The sequence below is a fragment of the Sparus aurata genome, chromosome 8 (genome assembly GCF_900880675.1).
Source record: "Sparus aurata chromosome 8, fSpaAur1.1, whole genome shotgun sequence".
NCBI classification, from domain to species: Eukaryota; Metazoa; Chordata; class Actinopteri; order Spariformes; family Sparidae; genus Sparus; species Sparus aurata.
In genome coordinates this window covers 33,369,167-33,387,505 of record NC_044194.1, presented here as the reverse complement: position 1 = coordinate 33,387,505, position 18,339 = coordinate 33,369,167, and the positions used below count along the sequence as shown (strand labels likewise).

The following is an 18,339-nucleotide window of genomic DNA, read 5'->3' as shown; positions in this document are numbered from 1 at the left end:
CATCTAACTGCCTTTTTGTCCCTCCAGCCTTGAGGTCAGATGTGCTACTATGGGCCCACTCCTCCAAGCTCTTCTGCCACCCTGGGGTACAACGGACACGACATGCCCTTCTCCAACGTTTCTGGTGGCCCACCTTGCAGGAGGACATCCAGGAATTCGTCAAAGCCTGTCCCACTTGCAATCAACACAAATCCTCCCGCCGGCCACCTGCTGGGCTGCTTCAACCTCTTCCTGTTCCTCATCGCCCATGGTCCCACATATCCTTGGACTTTGTTTCTGGTCTTCCCACCTCTGACGGCCACACTGTCATCCTGACCATCGTGGACCGCTTCAGCAAGATGGTCCACTTTGTACCTCTCTCCAAGCTCCCCACTGCTAAAGAGACTGCTCAGTCCCCAGTTTTCATCTGTGTTTTGGAGGGAGTTCTGCAGTCTGCTGGGGGCCACTGCCAGTCTGTCCTCTGGATTTCACCCCCAGAGCAATGGACAGACTGAGCGCATGAACCAAGAACTGGAAACTGCCCTACGGTGCATGGCCTCCCATAACCCCTCGTCCTGGTCATCATAACAACTGTGGGTTGAATATGCCCACAACTCCCTTCTCTGCTCTGCCACCGGCCTCTCTCCATTTCAGTGTGTATACGGCTATCAGCCACCACTGTTCCCAGCCCATGAGAAGGAGATTTCCTGCCCTTCGGTCCAAGCCTTCATCCGCCGCTGCCGCAGAACATGGCTCCAAGCTCGCTCCACCCTCCTTCGTTCTGTGGGTCGCTACACTGCCGCTGCCAACCGACGCCGTACACCTGCACCTACCTACCAAGCAGGACAGCAAGTGTGGCTCTCCACCCGAGACTTACCTCTTCGAGTGGAGTCCAGAAAGATGGCACCAAGGTTCATCGGGCCTTTCACGATCCAGAGGGTCATCAGTCCAGTGGCAGTCCGTTTGAAGCTCCCGTGTTCCATGAGAGTTCACCCCACCTTCCATGTATCCAGGGTTAAGCCAGTTCACAACAGCCCCTTGGTCCCTCAGGCACCACCACCTCCCCCTCCACGTATCGTCGATGGTGGTCCGGTGTACGCAGTGCGGCGCCTGATTCGCTCTCGTCGGCGGGGTAGAGGCCTCCAGTACCTTGTGGACTGGGAGGGTTACGGTCCAGAGGAAAGGTCCTGGGTTCCTGCTCGCCATATTGTAGACCCCACCCTCATGACCAATTTTCATCTGCAACACCCCGACCAGCCAGCCAAGGAGTCAGCTCGTCCAGTGACCCGCACCTTGCCCCCGCCTGTTCAGGATGTTGGAGACCGTTCTATGTCAGGTGTCAGGGAAACCCTCCTGCAGACCCCCTCCACCCACCCAGCTGGGGAGATGGACTTGTCTTGCTCCCAGGAGTTTTAGGCCCGCCTCCATTCCCCCCCTCCTCCCATCCAGTTTGGTGACTTTTAGGATGTCAGGAGCCATCCCTTGAGGGGGGGGTTCTGTCACAGTCTGCTCGGCTCCTCCCCTGCTCTGCTGCTCAGCCACACCCCTGATCAGTCTACAGCTTTCACCTGCTGCTCTCACCTGCTCACCATCTCCAGTCAAGCCAGTATATATGCAGCCTCACTCCACTCACTCTTTGCCAGATTGTCTTCGCTCTCATGCCTGACTCTCCAGCACTTGTTCCCGGATTGCTTACCTGGTATCGACCCGACTTGCCTCTGACCATCGCCTCTCGTCTAAGCCCCGGTAAATCCACCAGCCTTCTGTCCCTGACCACGCGTATTGCCTGCCTGTTTTCTGTTCCTCGTCTGCCTGTGGCTGGTTGGCGCTTGGCCTGTTCGTGCTCCACCAAAAGACCCACCTGGCTTCAGCTTCACCTCACCAGCTCACCTCCTCTGGTGAAATCATCTCAAGCTCTGGATCCACTCCCAGCCCTCATCCTGAACCACTCTCCAGTCGGACCTTCATCAGCAGTGAGTTTGCATTACTTCCCCTCCACCACACTTGCTGAGCCTGTTAAGAACTTTTGGACTGTTACCGGCTCACGAGCCCCACACACTCACCTGGATCCAGTTCTCTGCTGCCCTCCCTTGGTCAGCCGTGTACCTGCTTTTACCTGCTGAATAAAGACTGTTTAAAACGAATACCTGGTTCATTTGTGCTGCAATTGGGTTCACTCCATACCCGTTACAAGTACATAATCATTAAAGGCACTAATGGCTCAAGAATATCTCATACATTGACAGTTTATACTTCCCAGACATGTATCAGATTAAAAGAAAACGTCTAAATATTTAGAAATAGATGATAAAATAGAACATTCCATTAGTATTGGCCTAATGTTTTCTTTCAGTATTACAGGAGAAATCAAGGCTTTTGGTTTCTTTAAAAATGAATGTGGAGACACCCTGCCGGGTTTGAGTGTCGTAACTTATGGGATGACATCTTTATAGTACATGCCAGATGTGGGCCTTTCCTTTGGTGACAAGCAAGTTGTTACAAAGGATAAACCTGATGTTCTCCAGTGATTGAATTGGCACTGAATGTAAACAGTCCGTGGAAGAGTAGACAGGCACTGATGTAACCCAGGTATTGATTAAGTCCTTTCTGAGCCTGATTGTCCATAGGTTTGTTATGAGAGGCTCTAATAAGGCCAGAGTGTGAGAGAGAGGGCAATAAAAGGGGTCAGGACTCTCCCTAGGCGGGGGAAGGAACAGAATCAGGAGGTTATCTGGTGATTCCACATGAGAACTCAGCAGACTGTCCTTTCTCGCAGGCGAAATTGCATATAGCTGGATCACATGCTGTTTTTGTCACCAGTATAGTGTCAAAGAAAAGGGGGGCAAAGGAAGTACAGTATCCAGGCCACCACAATATGGCAGGGAGTAGGTGAGAGGTGAGATGGACACTGACATGCCACTCACACCTCCTGTGGTGAGAGAAACAGAGGACGATGGCTGGTTCCTACATTGGCTTATCTGACTGCGCCGGCACATTAAAGGCACTCCATTCACTAATGCAATGTTGTGCAAAACTTGACAGGCCAAAATAATATCGCACACTTTCTCTGGGGTATACAGCAGCGTTTCGCCCTGCTGGTCCGAGACAGAGCCACCTGCCCTTCAGCAACCCGAAGCAGCGCTCCACTGTGACCCGTGTGCGTGTGTGCGCACTATTGAATCTGTGTTCCTGCGCCATAGCGGGGTTTGCCAGCGGGGTTATTAATTATTCCGTTAATTAGTTGTCATGTTAGGCTATTTAGCCTATCATATTTTATATTACAAAAAAGTGGTAGCCTATCAGTAAAAACGTGGGCTTTTAAAAAAAAAGTTTTTGTTTTATTTGTTTTAAGAATCCGTTTTGATCTGATCTAAATATGTGACTGCTAATGAAAGCTGAAGTTTGTTATTTTCAGATTCAGCCAGATTTTGCTGTGCTGCACCGCAAATCCACAGACTCAGATTTGCGTACACGAGCTCAGACCTGATGTGAGATCTGATCGTAGGTTCCGCTCACGTCCAAATTGATGAATGCCGAAGTTTGCGTAGAAATGTATGGAGCCAGAACGGTGACTTTAAAATTTGGCATCCAAAAAAAAAAATTGGCATTGAAAACAAAACCAGTACTGAAAAAGGAAACATTGTCATTGAAACATTTGTATTGAAAACAGTTGTATTGGCATTGAAACAAGAATTGGCACTGAAAAAAGAAACTAAATTAAATAATTCAAATCTGAAAATCTTAACATTTTATTTTATTGGGATTGTTTTGTATTTTTCAATGACAATCTTCAGATTTTTTCTTCATGTCACTTTTTTTTCAGTGACAGATTTTTTTTTACAATGTCAGTTTTTTTCAGTGTCACTGATTTTCAGTTTCAACTTTCTGTCACTGTTTTGGCGTCGAGAGGGAGGGGCCTGAGGGGAGGGGCAAGTAGAGCGTGGTTTGCATATCATTTGAGAAGGTAATGGCAGCAGCCTGCGGGAAGGTGGGGCTGGATGGTCCAGTTACAATACCGTTGTAGGATCCGTGTGCCGGCCGTCTCTGGGCAACACAGAGTCCAACTACCTCGCGGACTTTTCTTCAAGCTCTCTCCTGATGTGCCCAAGTCTCTGTGTATCTGGTTCTGTCCCGAGCTACCGAGCTCCGGTCTCTATATGTGTATGGAGTGTGGTAGTAGTACCGGGGCGCCGAGCACGGAGCATTAGCCACAGTTAGCACAACAGTAGAATAGCCTGTTGTTCCGAGCCGGGGCTGCAGCGCCGACAGCAGTGCTCTGGTCTGCTACCCGAGCTCTTTGCCACCATACCGCTACCGGAGACCGGAGCTCTATGTGCATATGGAGTGTGGTAGTAGTACGGAGCTAACAAGCATAACCCCAGCTGTGTCACTCCGAGCCGGGCTGCCTCGCCGACTGCAGCGCTCTGGTCTGCTCCCCGAGCTCTGTGCCACCGTACCGCTGTACACACATACAGAGACCGGACAATAAAAGAGAGTGCTTGGAGAAAAGTCAGTTAGTTATGAAAAGATGTGTCTGTTAATTGATTACAGCCGTCTGTTGTACTTTACTATGAACCACAGTAGCACAATCACAGCTGACTTTCCCCGCATACTGACTTGTTGAGTTTATTCGCTTCGACTCAAAGGAGTCATTGTAGGAATAGTGATATGATTCACATGAACTGAGTTTATAGGGGAGCTCCGGTCTCCGGTAGCAGTCTGGTGGCACAGAGCTCGGAGAGCAGACCAGAGCGCTGCAGTAGGCGCTGCAGCCCCGGCTCGGAACAACACAACAAGCGACAACAGCCTGCTGTTGTACTGTTGTGCTAACTGTGGCTAATGCTCTGTGCTCGGTGCCCCGGTACTACTACCACACTCCATACGCATATAGAGACCGAACCTAGGGAGCTCCTGGACAGAACCAGATACACAGAGACTTGGACACATCAAGAGAGAGCTTGAAGAAAAGTCTGCGAGGTAGTTGGACTTTGTGTTGCCCAGAGACGGTCGGCACACGGATCCTACAAAGGTATTGTGGCTGGACCGTCCAGCCCCGCCTTCCCGCAGGCTGCTGCCATTACCTTCTCAAATGATATGCAAACCACGCTCTAATTGCCCCTCCCCTCAGGCCCCTCCCTCTCGACGCCAAAACAGTGACAGAAAGTTGAAACTGAAAATCAGTGACACTGAAAAATAACTGACATTGTAAAAAAAATCTGTCACTGAAAAAAAAGTGACATGAAGAAAAAATCTGAAGATTGTCATTGAAAAATACAAAAAATATCCCAATAAAATAAAATGATAAGATTTTCGGATTTGAATTATCTTAATTAGTTTCTTTTTTCAGTGCCAATACTTGTTTCAATGCCAATACAACTGTTTTCAATACAAATATTTCAATGACAATGTTTCCTTTTTCAGTACTGGTTTTGTTTTCAATGCTAATTTTTTTTTTTTATGCCAAATTTTAAAGTCACCAGTCTGGCTTCATAAAATGGTCGTACGCACATTTTTCTGCCGTACGTTCATATGATAAATGAGGGCCAATGTGTCTACTTTATCGGTAGGATTTATGTTTTTTCAATCATCTGACTCTAACCGACAAGAGTAGCTCTCAACTGCTCCATTCACTCTTATGTAAATTGGGAAGAGGATTTTCGAAACTGCACTCTTTTTTAACTCACTCCTATTACCACATTTCTGAAACGAAGACCACAAAACTTGATGAGTGTGTTCTTTAAAGCCTTTCTGACTTGATCGTGAAAAACTTTTGCCGATATCATGTACGATTTTGACTAAATAGCACTAGTTTGACGTCCTAGATGTGAGGCTGAAATCACTCTGAAACCAGCTGTCTCAGTCACTGTATCTACGCCGAGTGACCATCCCCGTGGCAACCGAGATCAGCTGAGCCAACAGAGAGAGTGACAGGCAAAGACACATACACACAGACACACACAGATAGAGACACACACACACACACACACACACACACACACACAGACGGACCACAAAAACTGATCACTGTGTTCTTTAAGGCCTTTCTCGCTTGATGGTGACATAATTTTGCCGATATCATTTTGATTTTGAATCAATAGCAGTAGTTTGACGTCCCTGAATTGGCTATTAACGAGACCATCCGGGCAGCTGTGAGTGTCAGTTAAGAATCAGCTCTCAGAGTCCGTTAACAGGACCAACCCAGTTTCCATCACCGTGGCAACCAAGATCAACCTGGCCAACAGAGAGTGACAGATTTATCAATGAGTCAGTGGTTGCGTCCGAAATTCCATACTATACACTACATACTAAATAAGTGTACTATCGTTCAACATACTCTTGAGTGAATAAACATAGTATGCATCTTTTCCGACACACTGCTTAGTGCGGAAGTGATGCACTTCCTGAGAGCCTCTTGCCGGTTAGATTGGAGATGCGTAACCGTGGTAACCCGTGCCAACCTCACCTCTATTGAGCCAGAACAGTCTCATAATGGATAATTGCAAATACATACATGCACGAAAAGGACTCACAAATGTATTTTGGGAGTTGTATATATATATATATATATGACTCGATACACAAATGCATTTTCAATGCACGCACAAATATGTTTCAATCCATATATAATAAAAAAAAAAATTCACATATAAAAATAAGATTTGTAAACATATTTGGGATGCACACACAAATATTTCTTGTTTTAAATCATGGCTGTCAAAGTAAACGCGTTAATAACTAGTTAACGCAACATCCTCTTAATGCAGTTAATTTTTTTAACGCGCGATTAACGCTCGGTATTAAAAAAAAAGAAACGCGCATTGTTTGATTTACGGCCGACGGTGGCACCTGTAGTCTTGATCCAGAGGGTGGCAGAAGAATGAGAAAGGGAATCAGAAGAAGAAGAAGAAGCAGGGTTGGCGTTTGGTAAAAACACGGTGGACTGAAAAGCGAAAGTGAAAGGAAATGGAGAAAGGACTTATGAACGGCAAATTCACTTTCAAAACACTGCCAGATGGTTCTGTCAATAGGACAAAAGTTATCTGCACATACTGCCGACATGAAATGAGTTACCACTGAAGTACGTCGAGTCTCAGATATCATTTGCAAGCCAAACACACGGCAGATGCAGAGAGCCCACCGCCCCGCCCCCCCTGTCTAAGTGCTTCTAATTTGTAAACCTCCCTGCATTTGTGTGCGGATTTTTGAGATTAATGTAGCGCGACTCCGATTCACAAATGTGTTTTTTCTACAAGGGGGTCGTCTGCAGCCAATCAGATGTCTCACTCCTTTACAGCCAATCACATGAGTGCCTCCCCACGAGGGGTTTTTAACTGACGTCATTACAGCGCGCAACGGATCTAGCCTATGGGGGCTGCCATGACAGATAACTACTTTGGCTGGCGGTGTTCTGTGTCCGGTTGCCTTGCAACTGCATGACTGACTGCTGCCGCTAAGCTAGCCCTAAACATTAGCGTTATGTCATAAACGCTAAATTGTTTTTAAAATGAGCTCAGGTACAACATGTGCCGTTGTTGGTTGCCACAACAGAAACGTCTTGTGTATAACATCAACCACTTAGACAAACTTGTCCATGCCCTGCGACCTACACGCCATGCTGAGGAAGGAGGAACGGAGAGTAGCGTGGCTCGCAGCTTTGACACCAAAATAAATATTTGGGTTTATGAATATCTTCCACAGAATAGCTGTTGCATAACTGCATGACTTCCATAACCTGGCAATGCAAGAGCAGCCGCCTGTCCCCACGACTTCACTTTCCTTCAGCATTATTCTGCTGTATTTAGCTTTATTGACACTCTGGCTACTGCTGCCTTCAGAAATATAAACTTGCTTTGTTTCTTCAACAGTCCTTTTTCCTGTTTTGTTACTTTGCAGGTAGTTGTATGCTTCTAAGCTTTTGTAACTACATAATTCTCCGCCGTCAACACCTTCAGAAAATATAAGATAATTAACTATGTCGGTGTAGCTAACGTCTGGCCATTGCTTTATGTCATCTGCCTACTCTGTGAACTGACGGGTGAGGCACTGTGAGCACTGTCCTCACAACTACAACAAACATCCGTACTGTGTATCCACCTCCGATTTTTGTCCATTTTGTCGCTTTCTTTGTGTTAAAAGCTGGTTTCTCAAGCGAGCGTGACAGCTACGCTAAAGGAGTGAGACATTTGATTGGCTGCAGACGATCCGCTTGAAGAAAAAAACACATTTGTGAATCGGAGTCGCGCTAGATGAGTCTCAAAAATCCACACACAAATGCAGGGAGGTTTACAAATTAAAAGCCCTGAGACAAATGCGCATTTGACAATTCATATATCAATGTAACAACCTCCAAATATGTATTTGATGAAAATTGCAAATAACTGACGATTTGAACATTTGTGAATTTTTATTGTAATATTTAAAACAAGAAATATTTGTGTGCGCATCACAAATATTTGTACAAATCTTATTTTTATATGTGAATTTTTTTTTACTTGTATATGGATTGAAGCATATTTGTGTGTGCATTGAAAATGCATTTGTGTATCGAGTCATATATATATACACAACTCCCCAAATTTGTGAGTCTTTTTTCATGCATTTATACCTTTATGTGTGCATTTATCCATTATGAGACTGTTTTGGCTCAATACACCTCTACCGGCAATCTGCGATATTAATACATCTAATGATAATAATCTAATAATACATCCTTAAAATGCATCCGATAAGAAGCCACACAATAATACTTGCGAACTGCAGGAGAACTCATTCTGTAACTCGCAGGCATCTTCGTCACCAGATATTAATCAAATTTCTGGAAAAGGTAAGCAACTGACATTAACATTACTCCAACATATTTTAACCTTTACTGTTAGCAGCAAGTTTATGTGTAATTTAATGGTTAAGTTTATCAAATATATACAGTATACAATATACTGTGTATGTTAAGGCATCATAAAAGTAGACTTTACAGCAGAGCAGCTGTATTGGATTGCATTAGATTGTTCAGGTGTACCTCATAAAGTGGCCACTATATATATATATATATATATATATATATATATATATATATATATATATATATATATATATATATATTAGGGCTGTCAAAGTAAACGCGTTAATAAATCATCAACGCAACATCCTCTTAACGCCATTAATTTTTTTAACGCGCGATTAACGCTAGGTATTTTAAAAAAAAGGAACACGCATTGTTTGATTTACGGCTGTCAGTGGCACCCGTAGTCTTGATCCAGAGGGTGGCAGAAGAATAAGTAAGGGAATCAGAAGGAAAAGAAGAAGAAGCAGGGTTGGCGTTCGGGAAAAACACGGTGGACTGAAAAGCGAAAGTGAAAGTAAATGGAGAAAGGACGTATGAACGGCAAATTCACTTTCAAAACACTACCAGATGGTTCGGTCGATAGGACAAAAGTTATCTGCATCATTAATCATTTGACAGCCCTAATGAAAATAAATAAATAAATAAAAAAAACCTATATATTTTTTTTTTTTCTTACTGGAGTTTACATTTATAATGACCCAGGGTTTTGCTTGTTTATAAGTAGTGGTTTCATCCAATACTGAGAGAGGATATTCAAGCCAGCCCACACATTCTCTGGCAAGGCGTGGTTTCGCTGCCATTCATATGCAAATTGGAGCCATTCGCACGCCATGGTCGTTAACTGCCGAAAATTAGGGAGATTTCAGGGCATTTACGGGGACGAAAATCCCACTTTTCATGCAGTGAAAGGAATAAGCAAAAAAGGAAAGGAAGAGAGCGGTAACCTACTAACGTTAAATCATTTGGTTAAGTTAGCAACGTCCCGTATCCCCTCTCATTACATTTAACGTTAACACATAACGTTAACATTTCTAATGGTAGCTGTTTCATTTACGTTAGCTCCTTAGTTAACATTATAACCTCAACAGTGTGTCATCATAAGCGAAACCTTACACTTATGTGTAATCATAAGCGAAACCTTATACTTACACTTAAATTGAAGTGCTACAGTTACAGAGCTGCACTGGTCGCCGGTCGCCATTGTCCGTTGTGTTGTTGTTGTTGTCAACGCTGCATTGCATTGTGGGACATTTATGCCAACGTAGTGTCCAGTGCTTGCGTGCTGTAATATTTACTGGAAATAGTATGCACCTCACGTACTATTGGGTTCATACTAAGGTTCTGGACATACTAAAAAAACTCACATACTGTTTTAGCATACTCAATAGCATGTTAGTAGGGAATTTCGGACACAGTCAGTGTAATACACACACACTCACACATACAAATGCACACATATAAATGCAGTCAAATATGCACGTGTAAGCATGCACACATGTACACACACACACACACACACACACATACAGCCACGCTTAAGCGTGCACTCACATGAACACAAACACACACAAAGTATATTTCCCAACATGTAAACTATATTTAACGATCATCTTTTCATTCATTCAAGCCAGGAACTCCATTCAAATATAAAAATGTTTCCAATCACAGATACATTGAGATTTATTGAATTTCTCAGTCTGATTCAGAGTATTTGACTCATTCTCACTGTAACATCTCTTCATACTTGGTTACCCACTTGATATTCTTCTACTTTTCTTCATAGACATGAATGAGATGAAATGATTGAAAAAAGATCTCTGGCATACATTGACCTAGACACACCATTCAAACTTTGAAAAGTAGGTACAAGGCCAAATTATCAACCTGGGATTCGACTTTTTTGTAGCTTTCATAGTTTTTCTTTGTCAAGGGGCAAAGCGCACAGCCCTCTCTCGCGATTTTCCAGCGGGGAATTGTCCAGTCCATGCTTAGGGTTCAGTATCTTGCTCAAGGATACCTCGACATGTAGCTCAGTCCCACCCCGGGGAGCCGGGATTTGAACCAGCGATCTTCCAATCACTAGTCCCCTAGCTCTACCCACTGAGATACAGCCGCCCCACAAGTTTGGGTTGCTACATTATTATAATTCATGACATATGATCATTTGTAAGGGTGGGTTGCCCAAATAAGACAGCAGTCAATGAGTTTTATTTTCCCCTGTTGTGCTTAGTATGCTCAACTAAACAACAACAGAATGATTGGAATAATTACAGACCTCAACAATATTTTTCAATGATCTCAAATGATCATAGGTCATTTTTATTGTAAAGTGTTGCCACAGTGTGGTATTGCCAGTTGTGTGTCCTGCATTGGATACTTTAAACCCTAACCAGGCAGGATTTTTACGCTCAAATCTAACCAGACAAAGAAATGCAGTTGCAACATATTCACAGTTTGTAGAAACATGTGTTGGTAACAATTATTAAGGCGGGTGAATTGCTTCGCTACTTCATATCACCTCTACTTCCTCGTTTGGACCACATCCATCCTTGAAGTTGGCCTTTGTTTTGATCTCAACTAAGAACTTGGAAAGTTTTGTGACTGCATCTTGCACTGTTGTGACGCTGCCGCATTGATGAGATCTATCCACAGACGGGTATATTAGCACCCCCCAAAGTAGTCAAAATCATGTCTGTGGTTGTTGCGGTCATGAGACCTATATCAGACATGTTGTCTGGGCTGGTATCAGGTGGAGATTTTTGGATTGCTTTAAAAAATGTATGATAGGTCAACTCTTAAGTTGTATAGTCAAATCAACAGACTGTAAAAGAGGACAGAGCCACTGAGTGCCAGGTGAGTTTTGAAAATTACTTGCGGCAAACAGATGGTTAGGACAGGGAAGCAGTAAAGTGAGACTCCATTGTGCGTAAATGTTAAATCTCAGGTAAACATCAGTAAAATAAAATGTGAAAAATCATTTCATACAAAAAAGATACCCATCATAGAAAATCCTGGTCTGGGCAAAGTTATGTAGTATTAGGGTTATGTACTGTTACTTGATCTCTCTGATATACATATGTATTCATTAGCAGTGCATGTCTTTACCATTGTTTTTACTGCACGTGTTCCCATTCTGGAAAGAACTACGTGATAAATTATAGGAAAAAATAGAGACTTTAATCAAGTCTTTAAGTCAAAACACAGTGGACATCTCAACATTAAAAAAATGAAATATGTCTATACGGGAGCAAACAATTCTTTACTTGTGAAGAAAACCGTATTTGTTGTAAGTAAATAATACATTTACACTTGGGTTTTGGCTTCTTCCAAGGAAATTCCTATTTCCCCTATGATTAGAATAAGAAATTACTATTTAGGAAACGTCCAGAAATACATGGTATAAGGTCAATTTATTGTCATTGATTGATAAGAATTGATTAGGACTTTAAAGACCTGGTATTAAAGACAGCTCTCAAGCTTAAAAATAAGGTATAAGGTATAGGTATGGTCTGGAGTAAAAACATTTCTTTAAATATTTACAGATAAGAAGTTATATTAAGAAAAATTCAGAAGAAGAAAAAAGTGGAAATGAATTATTAAAATATTTGGTAGAAAACCGAAATAAAAGTAGGATGAAATTTTCATGTATATACAAAATATTGCAAAAATTAACAATTGTGGAAAGTAAAGTAAAAGAAAAATGGGAAAAAGAGTTATCCATAAACATCTCAGAGGAAGCCTGGAGAAAATCTTTGAAGGAAAATTTTGAAACTACAGAGTCAAAACATTGGAGAGAGTTTGCAAGGAAAATAAGTCTGAGATTTTTCATTATTCCACATATCACTGGAAGGATCTGGTTATTGGAGAGGATATGGGGAAAGTAAAGCAAATCTTACACATTTTTTTTACATGTCTGGTAATAAAGTCTTACTTGGAAGAGGTAGAGAAAGCTATAAAAGATATTCTTGACATTAAGGAATCCCTGACATTAGAAAATTGGCTTTTTAATATGTTGGGCCTAACTGCACTGAGGCAGCTGACCAGGATATGGAAACAAACTAAAACACCAGAATTACATCTGTGGTATGAAACAATAGAACAAGTATTTGAAATGGAGAGGCATACACTCGTGGCTAATGGCAACTTGGAGAGGTGGAATAGAGAATATTTTGGATATATTGACAAAGTGACAAAGTGCTTTAATAGTCTGACAGATGATGTGTACATGATACATTCACACGCGCCACATGTGCGCACATGCACACACACACATTCAAACCAAATCTTTTTTTTTTATTAATTATTACTTAGTATTATTATTATTTTTTGTATTCTGTGTATGTGTATGTATATGTATATTTGTGTGTATGTATGTATGTATGTATATATATTGTATTTTATTTTTTTATTATTCTATTTGTTTATTTATTTTTATTTTTACTCTCAATCTTTTTCTTCTTTCCCAATGTATGTGTTTTCTTTTGTTGTTAAATGCTATTAAAAATTAAATAAATAAAATAAAAGCTTAAAAATAAGTGAACAGTGAACTTAAATGAGTCAGTTGGCTAGAAATGTCACAACTGTACCACAGGGAAGTGTTATGCAGTCACTCTGCCTTCTGTCAGTTTGAAAAAAATTGTTGAAGAAAGGCATTATGAAGAAAGACAGAAAGCTGGATGTAACATGGGGATACACTTTTGATTTAAAAAAAGAATGTTGGTTATTTTGATGTGAAAGTGAAGACTAAACTTTGTTTCCATTTGTGTGCATTTTGTAGTTAAAGTTAAGATACTTTTTTATACGTATAAAATAAAATCATACAACATTTGCTGCATGCCTCAGAATGGTGTTTTTCACACGCAATACTTCTCTTCTTCTCACCTTCTTTCACGTTACTTTTAGCCTGAGTGTCTTAACCATCTCCATCACTCTCTGTGTGGGTCTTTGTGAAGCTTCTATGACCCTTGGCAGTTTCATGTGTAATATTGAATTGACCCGTCCTAAGTCCCACCCACTTTAGCTCCATGCTTCAATAAAAGCTGTAACCGCAGTTATACCAGCCAGTGCATTAGGCTGTGCAATAGACCTTATGCAATTTTATGGATCCCACTCATGTTCACACAATACCAGCCCTACTCCGCAGCCTCTTTCTCCATCACCTGATACTTCTGTGTGTGTGTGTGTGTGTGTGTGTGTGTCTGTTGTGCATGGCAGCAGCTGCAGCAGAACCCGCAGATTAGCACACCTGAGGAGGATCAACTCATTATCTGCCTGGTCTCTCCGCTACTTTGGTGCTAGACTATTGAGTCCCAAATGGTGATCTCAAAGTGCTGCTACGTTGTTGAGTAGTTTGTGTTTCCTGAGAGGGGTGAGGGGGGGCCAAGATGGCGGAGGCGTAGGACGCGGGGTGCAAAGTTTCTCCGTCAAACAATTTGAGGCTATGTGATAAGGCAGACAGAATATGAAGTAATTTTAAAGCTGTAATGATAAAAAAGTGACTTAAGTACAGGAACGCTTTGGTACCAGGACTATTATTCCGTGGAAAAGAAAAAATTGGGTAAACCGAGATGGTAAAAGATTGAATACAAGCTAGCTAACGTACCAACGAACGTTAACGTCAGAGACAGAAAGAAGATGACTTTCAACGCTAACGTGAGTGACTCTGAAAAGTCAGGAGAAATGAATGCACCTGGTGAGGAAAACATAGAAACTACTACTGAAGATACAATGGACACACTTTCGGGCCAGACCTGTAACACCAAAATGAAACATGTCAACAAACGGAAGAGAAGAGACTCTAACGGTCACGGTGACAGTGCAAATATCAGCGCGGACATTTTGGCAGCTATCCAAGAGCTCTCCAGTAAACATGACGAGATGTTCCGTAAGATTTCAGTGATTGAACTCACTACAGAAGCAATGTCTCAACGCATTGAAAAACTCTCTTCTACAGTTGAACAACTTGTGGTGGATATTAATTGCCCCAAAGACATTTTGAAGAAGACAGAGTTAGAAATTGAACAACTGAAAAAAGAGAACCGATTCTGAGGGCAGGTGTTGCTGAAAACAAGCGCTACAGTTACAGATGGACACTGAAACTACATGGAGTAAAGCCTGGTTTTGCTTCTGCGTCGCGGCGACAGCGTAGCTACGTCGTCGACCCTACGCCGTCATTGAGCATTCGAAGTTCTGCGTCGAGGGAACGCGTTGTTCTGCAATTCACCACCAAGCCGCTCAGGGGGTGCGGCTGTGTCTTTGTTTGGTTTCGGGGGGTTCATATCGGATTCCTTGGTTTTCTTCCGGTCAGACAGTAAACAATGGCAACTGAGATGGAGCGGGTGTTTTCGGAGATAATTCTCTCGTCTGCCTGGTCCATTTTTTCCGTGCCGCTTGTACCACAAAAACTGGCGGTGTTGTTATACTGTTGACCGGAAAAGCAACTGCCGGAAATGACGTTCTGAGCGGACCAATCACAGTCCTTGCCGTTCGCGTCTCGACGCGTCGACGTGACGCGCAGTCAGGATTTTTTGGAGGCGCACGTCAGGCTATGGCGTGGGGTCTGCGTCGACGACGTAGCTACGCCGTCTGCGTCTCACCGAGGCACTTTCCCTGGAGGATCGAGTGGCTAGAGAAAAACTCTGGCCCGTTTTTCACCAAAGCAAGGAAGGAAGGTAAAAAGGCGTCCTTTCTAGGACCCTATGCTCTGATAGAGGGGAAGAAGATTGACCATATAGACATTAATTGAAGCCGTTTCCTCAGATAACTGCAGAGAAGAGTCATACAGAGTGGTAAGATCCCTACACGCTGCACGTCTCCAGGGTGCTTATAGAGAACTATGCATAAGCTTATTGACTTTGAACTATTAACTTTCAGTGATGACGGATGAAGAAAGCTGTATCCAAACAGTTCACATCTCCAGGGAGGATATAATTATACATACACTCATAGACCTAAGAACTACTAAATTCTGGAGGTAACAGGTGGGGATTGCTATGTCTCCAAACTGTTGATATTAACAGACAGCTGGTATTGTGGGAAAAAAATCGTTGTTAAAAACTCCAGCAGTCACATTATTTGGATTAATCCCACACGCTTATACAAATATTAGTTGTTCCAAGGGATAAAGAAGATAAATGATTTTATGTATTCTTCTTTCTGGTTTCTCTTTATAGTTATTCATCATTTTCTCATGACTTGTATTGCAAGGTTGCTTAATTATTAGAGCAACAGTATTTTTGAGCAACGAAATATTCATCATATTTAGTTTATAAAATGTACAATTACAAACAGAAAGAAAATGTGTTCTGTTTGATCTGCAATATTCTGGGTTTAACCCAATGTGCTTGATAGTTATTGTTTAAATCAATTTAAACTAACTGTTTATGGTACCAATACTATATTTTTGTATAGTCACATTATTTTGACTGTCTATCACTTCCTCGTTTAAGGGGTCTAAAACACACTTCAAAGTTCTTGTTATTTACTTGTGAGAGCTACTTCATTATTTTATCCTTTTATTTTTGATGGATTTTCAATTTGATTCTCTAACTGTTATGTCATTGAATGTCAGAGGTATACGCAATCTGTTGAAAAGAAAAGCCACTTTTCTATTCTGTAAAAATAGTGTGGCTGACTTAATATTTTTACAAGAAACACATTCACGTGAGTCAGATGTACAATTCTGGAAAGGGTAGTGGGGAAATAACATTTACTGTAGTCATGGTACTAACCGCTCTGCTGGAGTCTCTATTTTATTGCATAAATTTAAAGGGATAATCTTAGAGGTGGTGTCTTCAAATGATGGTAGATGGATTTCTCGCAATATTTATGGGCATAATATTCATTTGTCTAATAAGATACTCTTTAATCAGATAACATCAAAGATAAATGATCTATCACACAAATATCCTAACTCTTATGTAATTTTAGGTGGCGACTTTAATGAGTGTCCTGATGATGCAATAGATAGATTCCCCCCAAAACTGTGTCAATCTTTTCTGAACAACAATATTGTTTCGAAACTTTGCTCAGATCTCTCCCTTACTGACACATGGCGTTTTTTTAATCCAGACATACAGGATTTTACATGGTACAAGAGTAACCTTTCATCTAGATCCAGGATTGATCTTTTTTTAGTTTCTTCCTCTGCACTTCAGTATGTAAAAGATATCTCCCATTCTTTTTCTCCATTGTCAGATCATAAGAAAATCACTCTGAAATTAGGGGGTTCACAGAATACGTCTAAATTACGAGGATACTGGAAATTTAATAATGCCCTTCTTAAAGACAATTGCTTTAATGATAGTATAAAATGTCTATCCAATGAAATTTTTAATTAAATTGTTGACAACGAATATACACAAAAATGGGAATACTTCAAGTTTATGATAAGGAGTATTGCTGTAAAAAGAAGTAAAGAGTTAAAAGCCCTCAAAGATAAAACAGAAGCTGAAATACTGAGCAGAATTGGTTTTCTCTTATCTAAATCCAACTTGTCTTCTGAAGAAGAGTTGGAAGTAAAGGAGATACAGTTAAAAATCGATCAGATTTACATTGAGTTAGCTAAAGGTGCATTTGTGAGATCTAGAGCCAAGTGGCTGGAGGAGGGGGAAACAAACTCCAGCTATTTTTTTGCTTTGGAGAAAAGAAACGGTCAAAGAAAATCACTAAGTATGCTTAATGTTAATGGTAGTAAATGTACGGATCAAAAATTAATTTCTGATTCTGTTTTTTCCTTTTATAGCAACTTGTACAAATCAGAATTCAACAATCCCTCTTGTGAAATGTTTATTGGTAAAGTTAAAAAACACATAGTGACAATTGATAAGGACTTGGAAAAAACTTGTGACTCTGGCCTGACCAGAGAGGAAATCAAGAATGCTCTCTTCTCAATGAAAAGTGGTAAATCCCCAGGTATAGATGGGCTTTCAGTTGAATTTTATATTCATTTTTGGGACATAATTCAGGAACCTTTATTCTGTATGTACTGTGAATGTGTGAGTCGGGGAGAGATGATTACAACTATGAAACAAGGCGTTATATCGCTAATTCCGAAACCAGATAAAGATAACTTATTGATAGAAAATTGGAGACCTATCACTCTCCTTACAATTGATTACAAGATTCTGGCATCAGTTTACGCAACTAGATTAAAAATGGGTCTACCTCATATTGTTGCCGAAACACAATCAGGTTTCATTAAGGATAGACACATAAGTAATAACATCAGACTTATTTTGGATTTATTAGACTATGCAGATTCAGTACACTCAGAAGCGTTCATTCTCTTTCTAGACTTTTACAAAGCTTTCGACACCATTGAACATAAGTTTCTTACAAAATATCTTAAATTGTTTAGTTTTGGAAACAAATTTATAGATACTATCGAAATGTTTTATAAAGGAATGAATAGCTCAGTGATTATCAACCACAGCACCTCTCATAGATTTGATATAAATCGTGGTGTTGGGCAAGGATGTCCGATTTCACCTTTTCTATTTATTTTAGTTGTTGAATTA

General features: G+C 41.3%; 1 protein-coding gene across 1 annotated transcript; it reads left to right on the top strand.

Annotated features, from left to right (window-relative positions):
• The first annotated feature begins 857 nt into the window (after positions 1-857).
• LOC115586689 (E3 SUMO-protein ligase CBX4-like) lies at positions 858-1,407 on the top strand. The gene has a single exon (XM_030425945.1). It carries the CDS (start codon positions 880-882, stop codon positions 1,393-1,395), a length of 516 nt encoding a protein of 171 aa, XP_030281805.1. The 5' UTR covers positions 858-879; the 3' UTR covers positions 1,396-1,407.
• Positions 1,408-18,339: the final 16,932 nt, after the last annotated feature.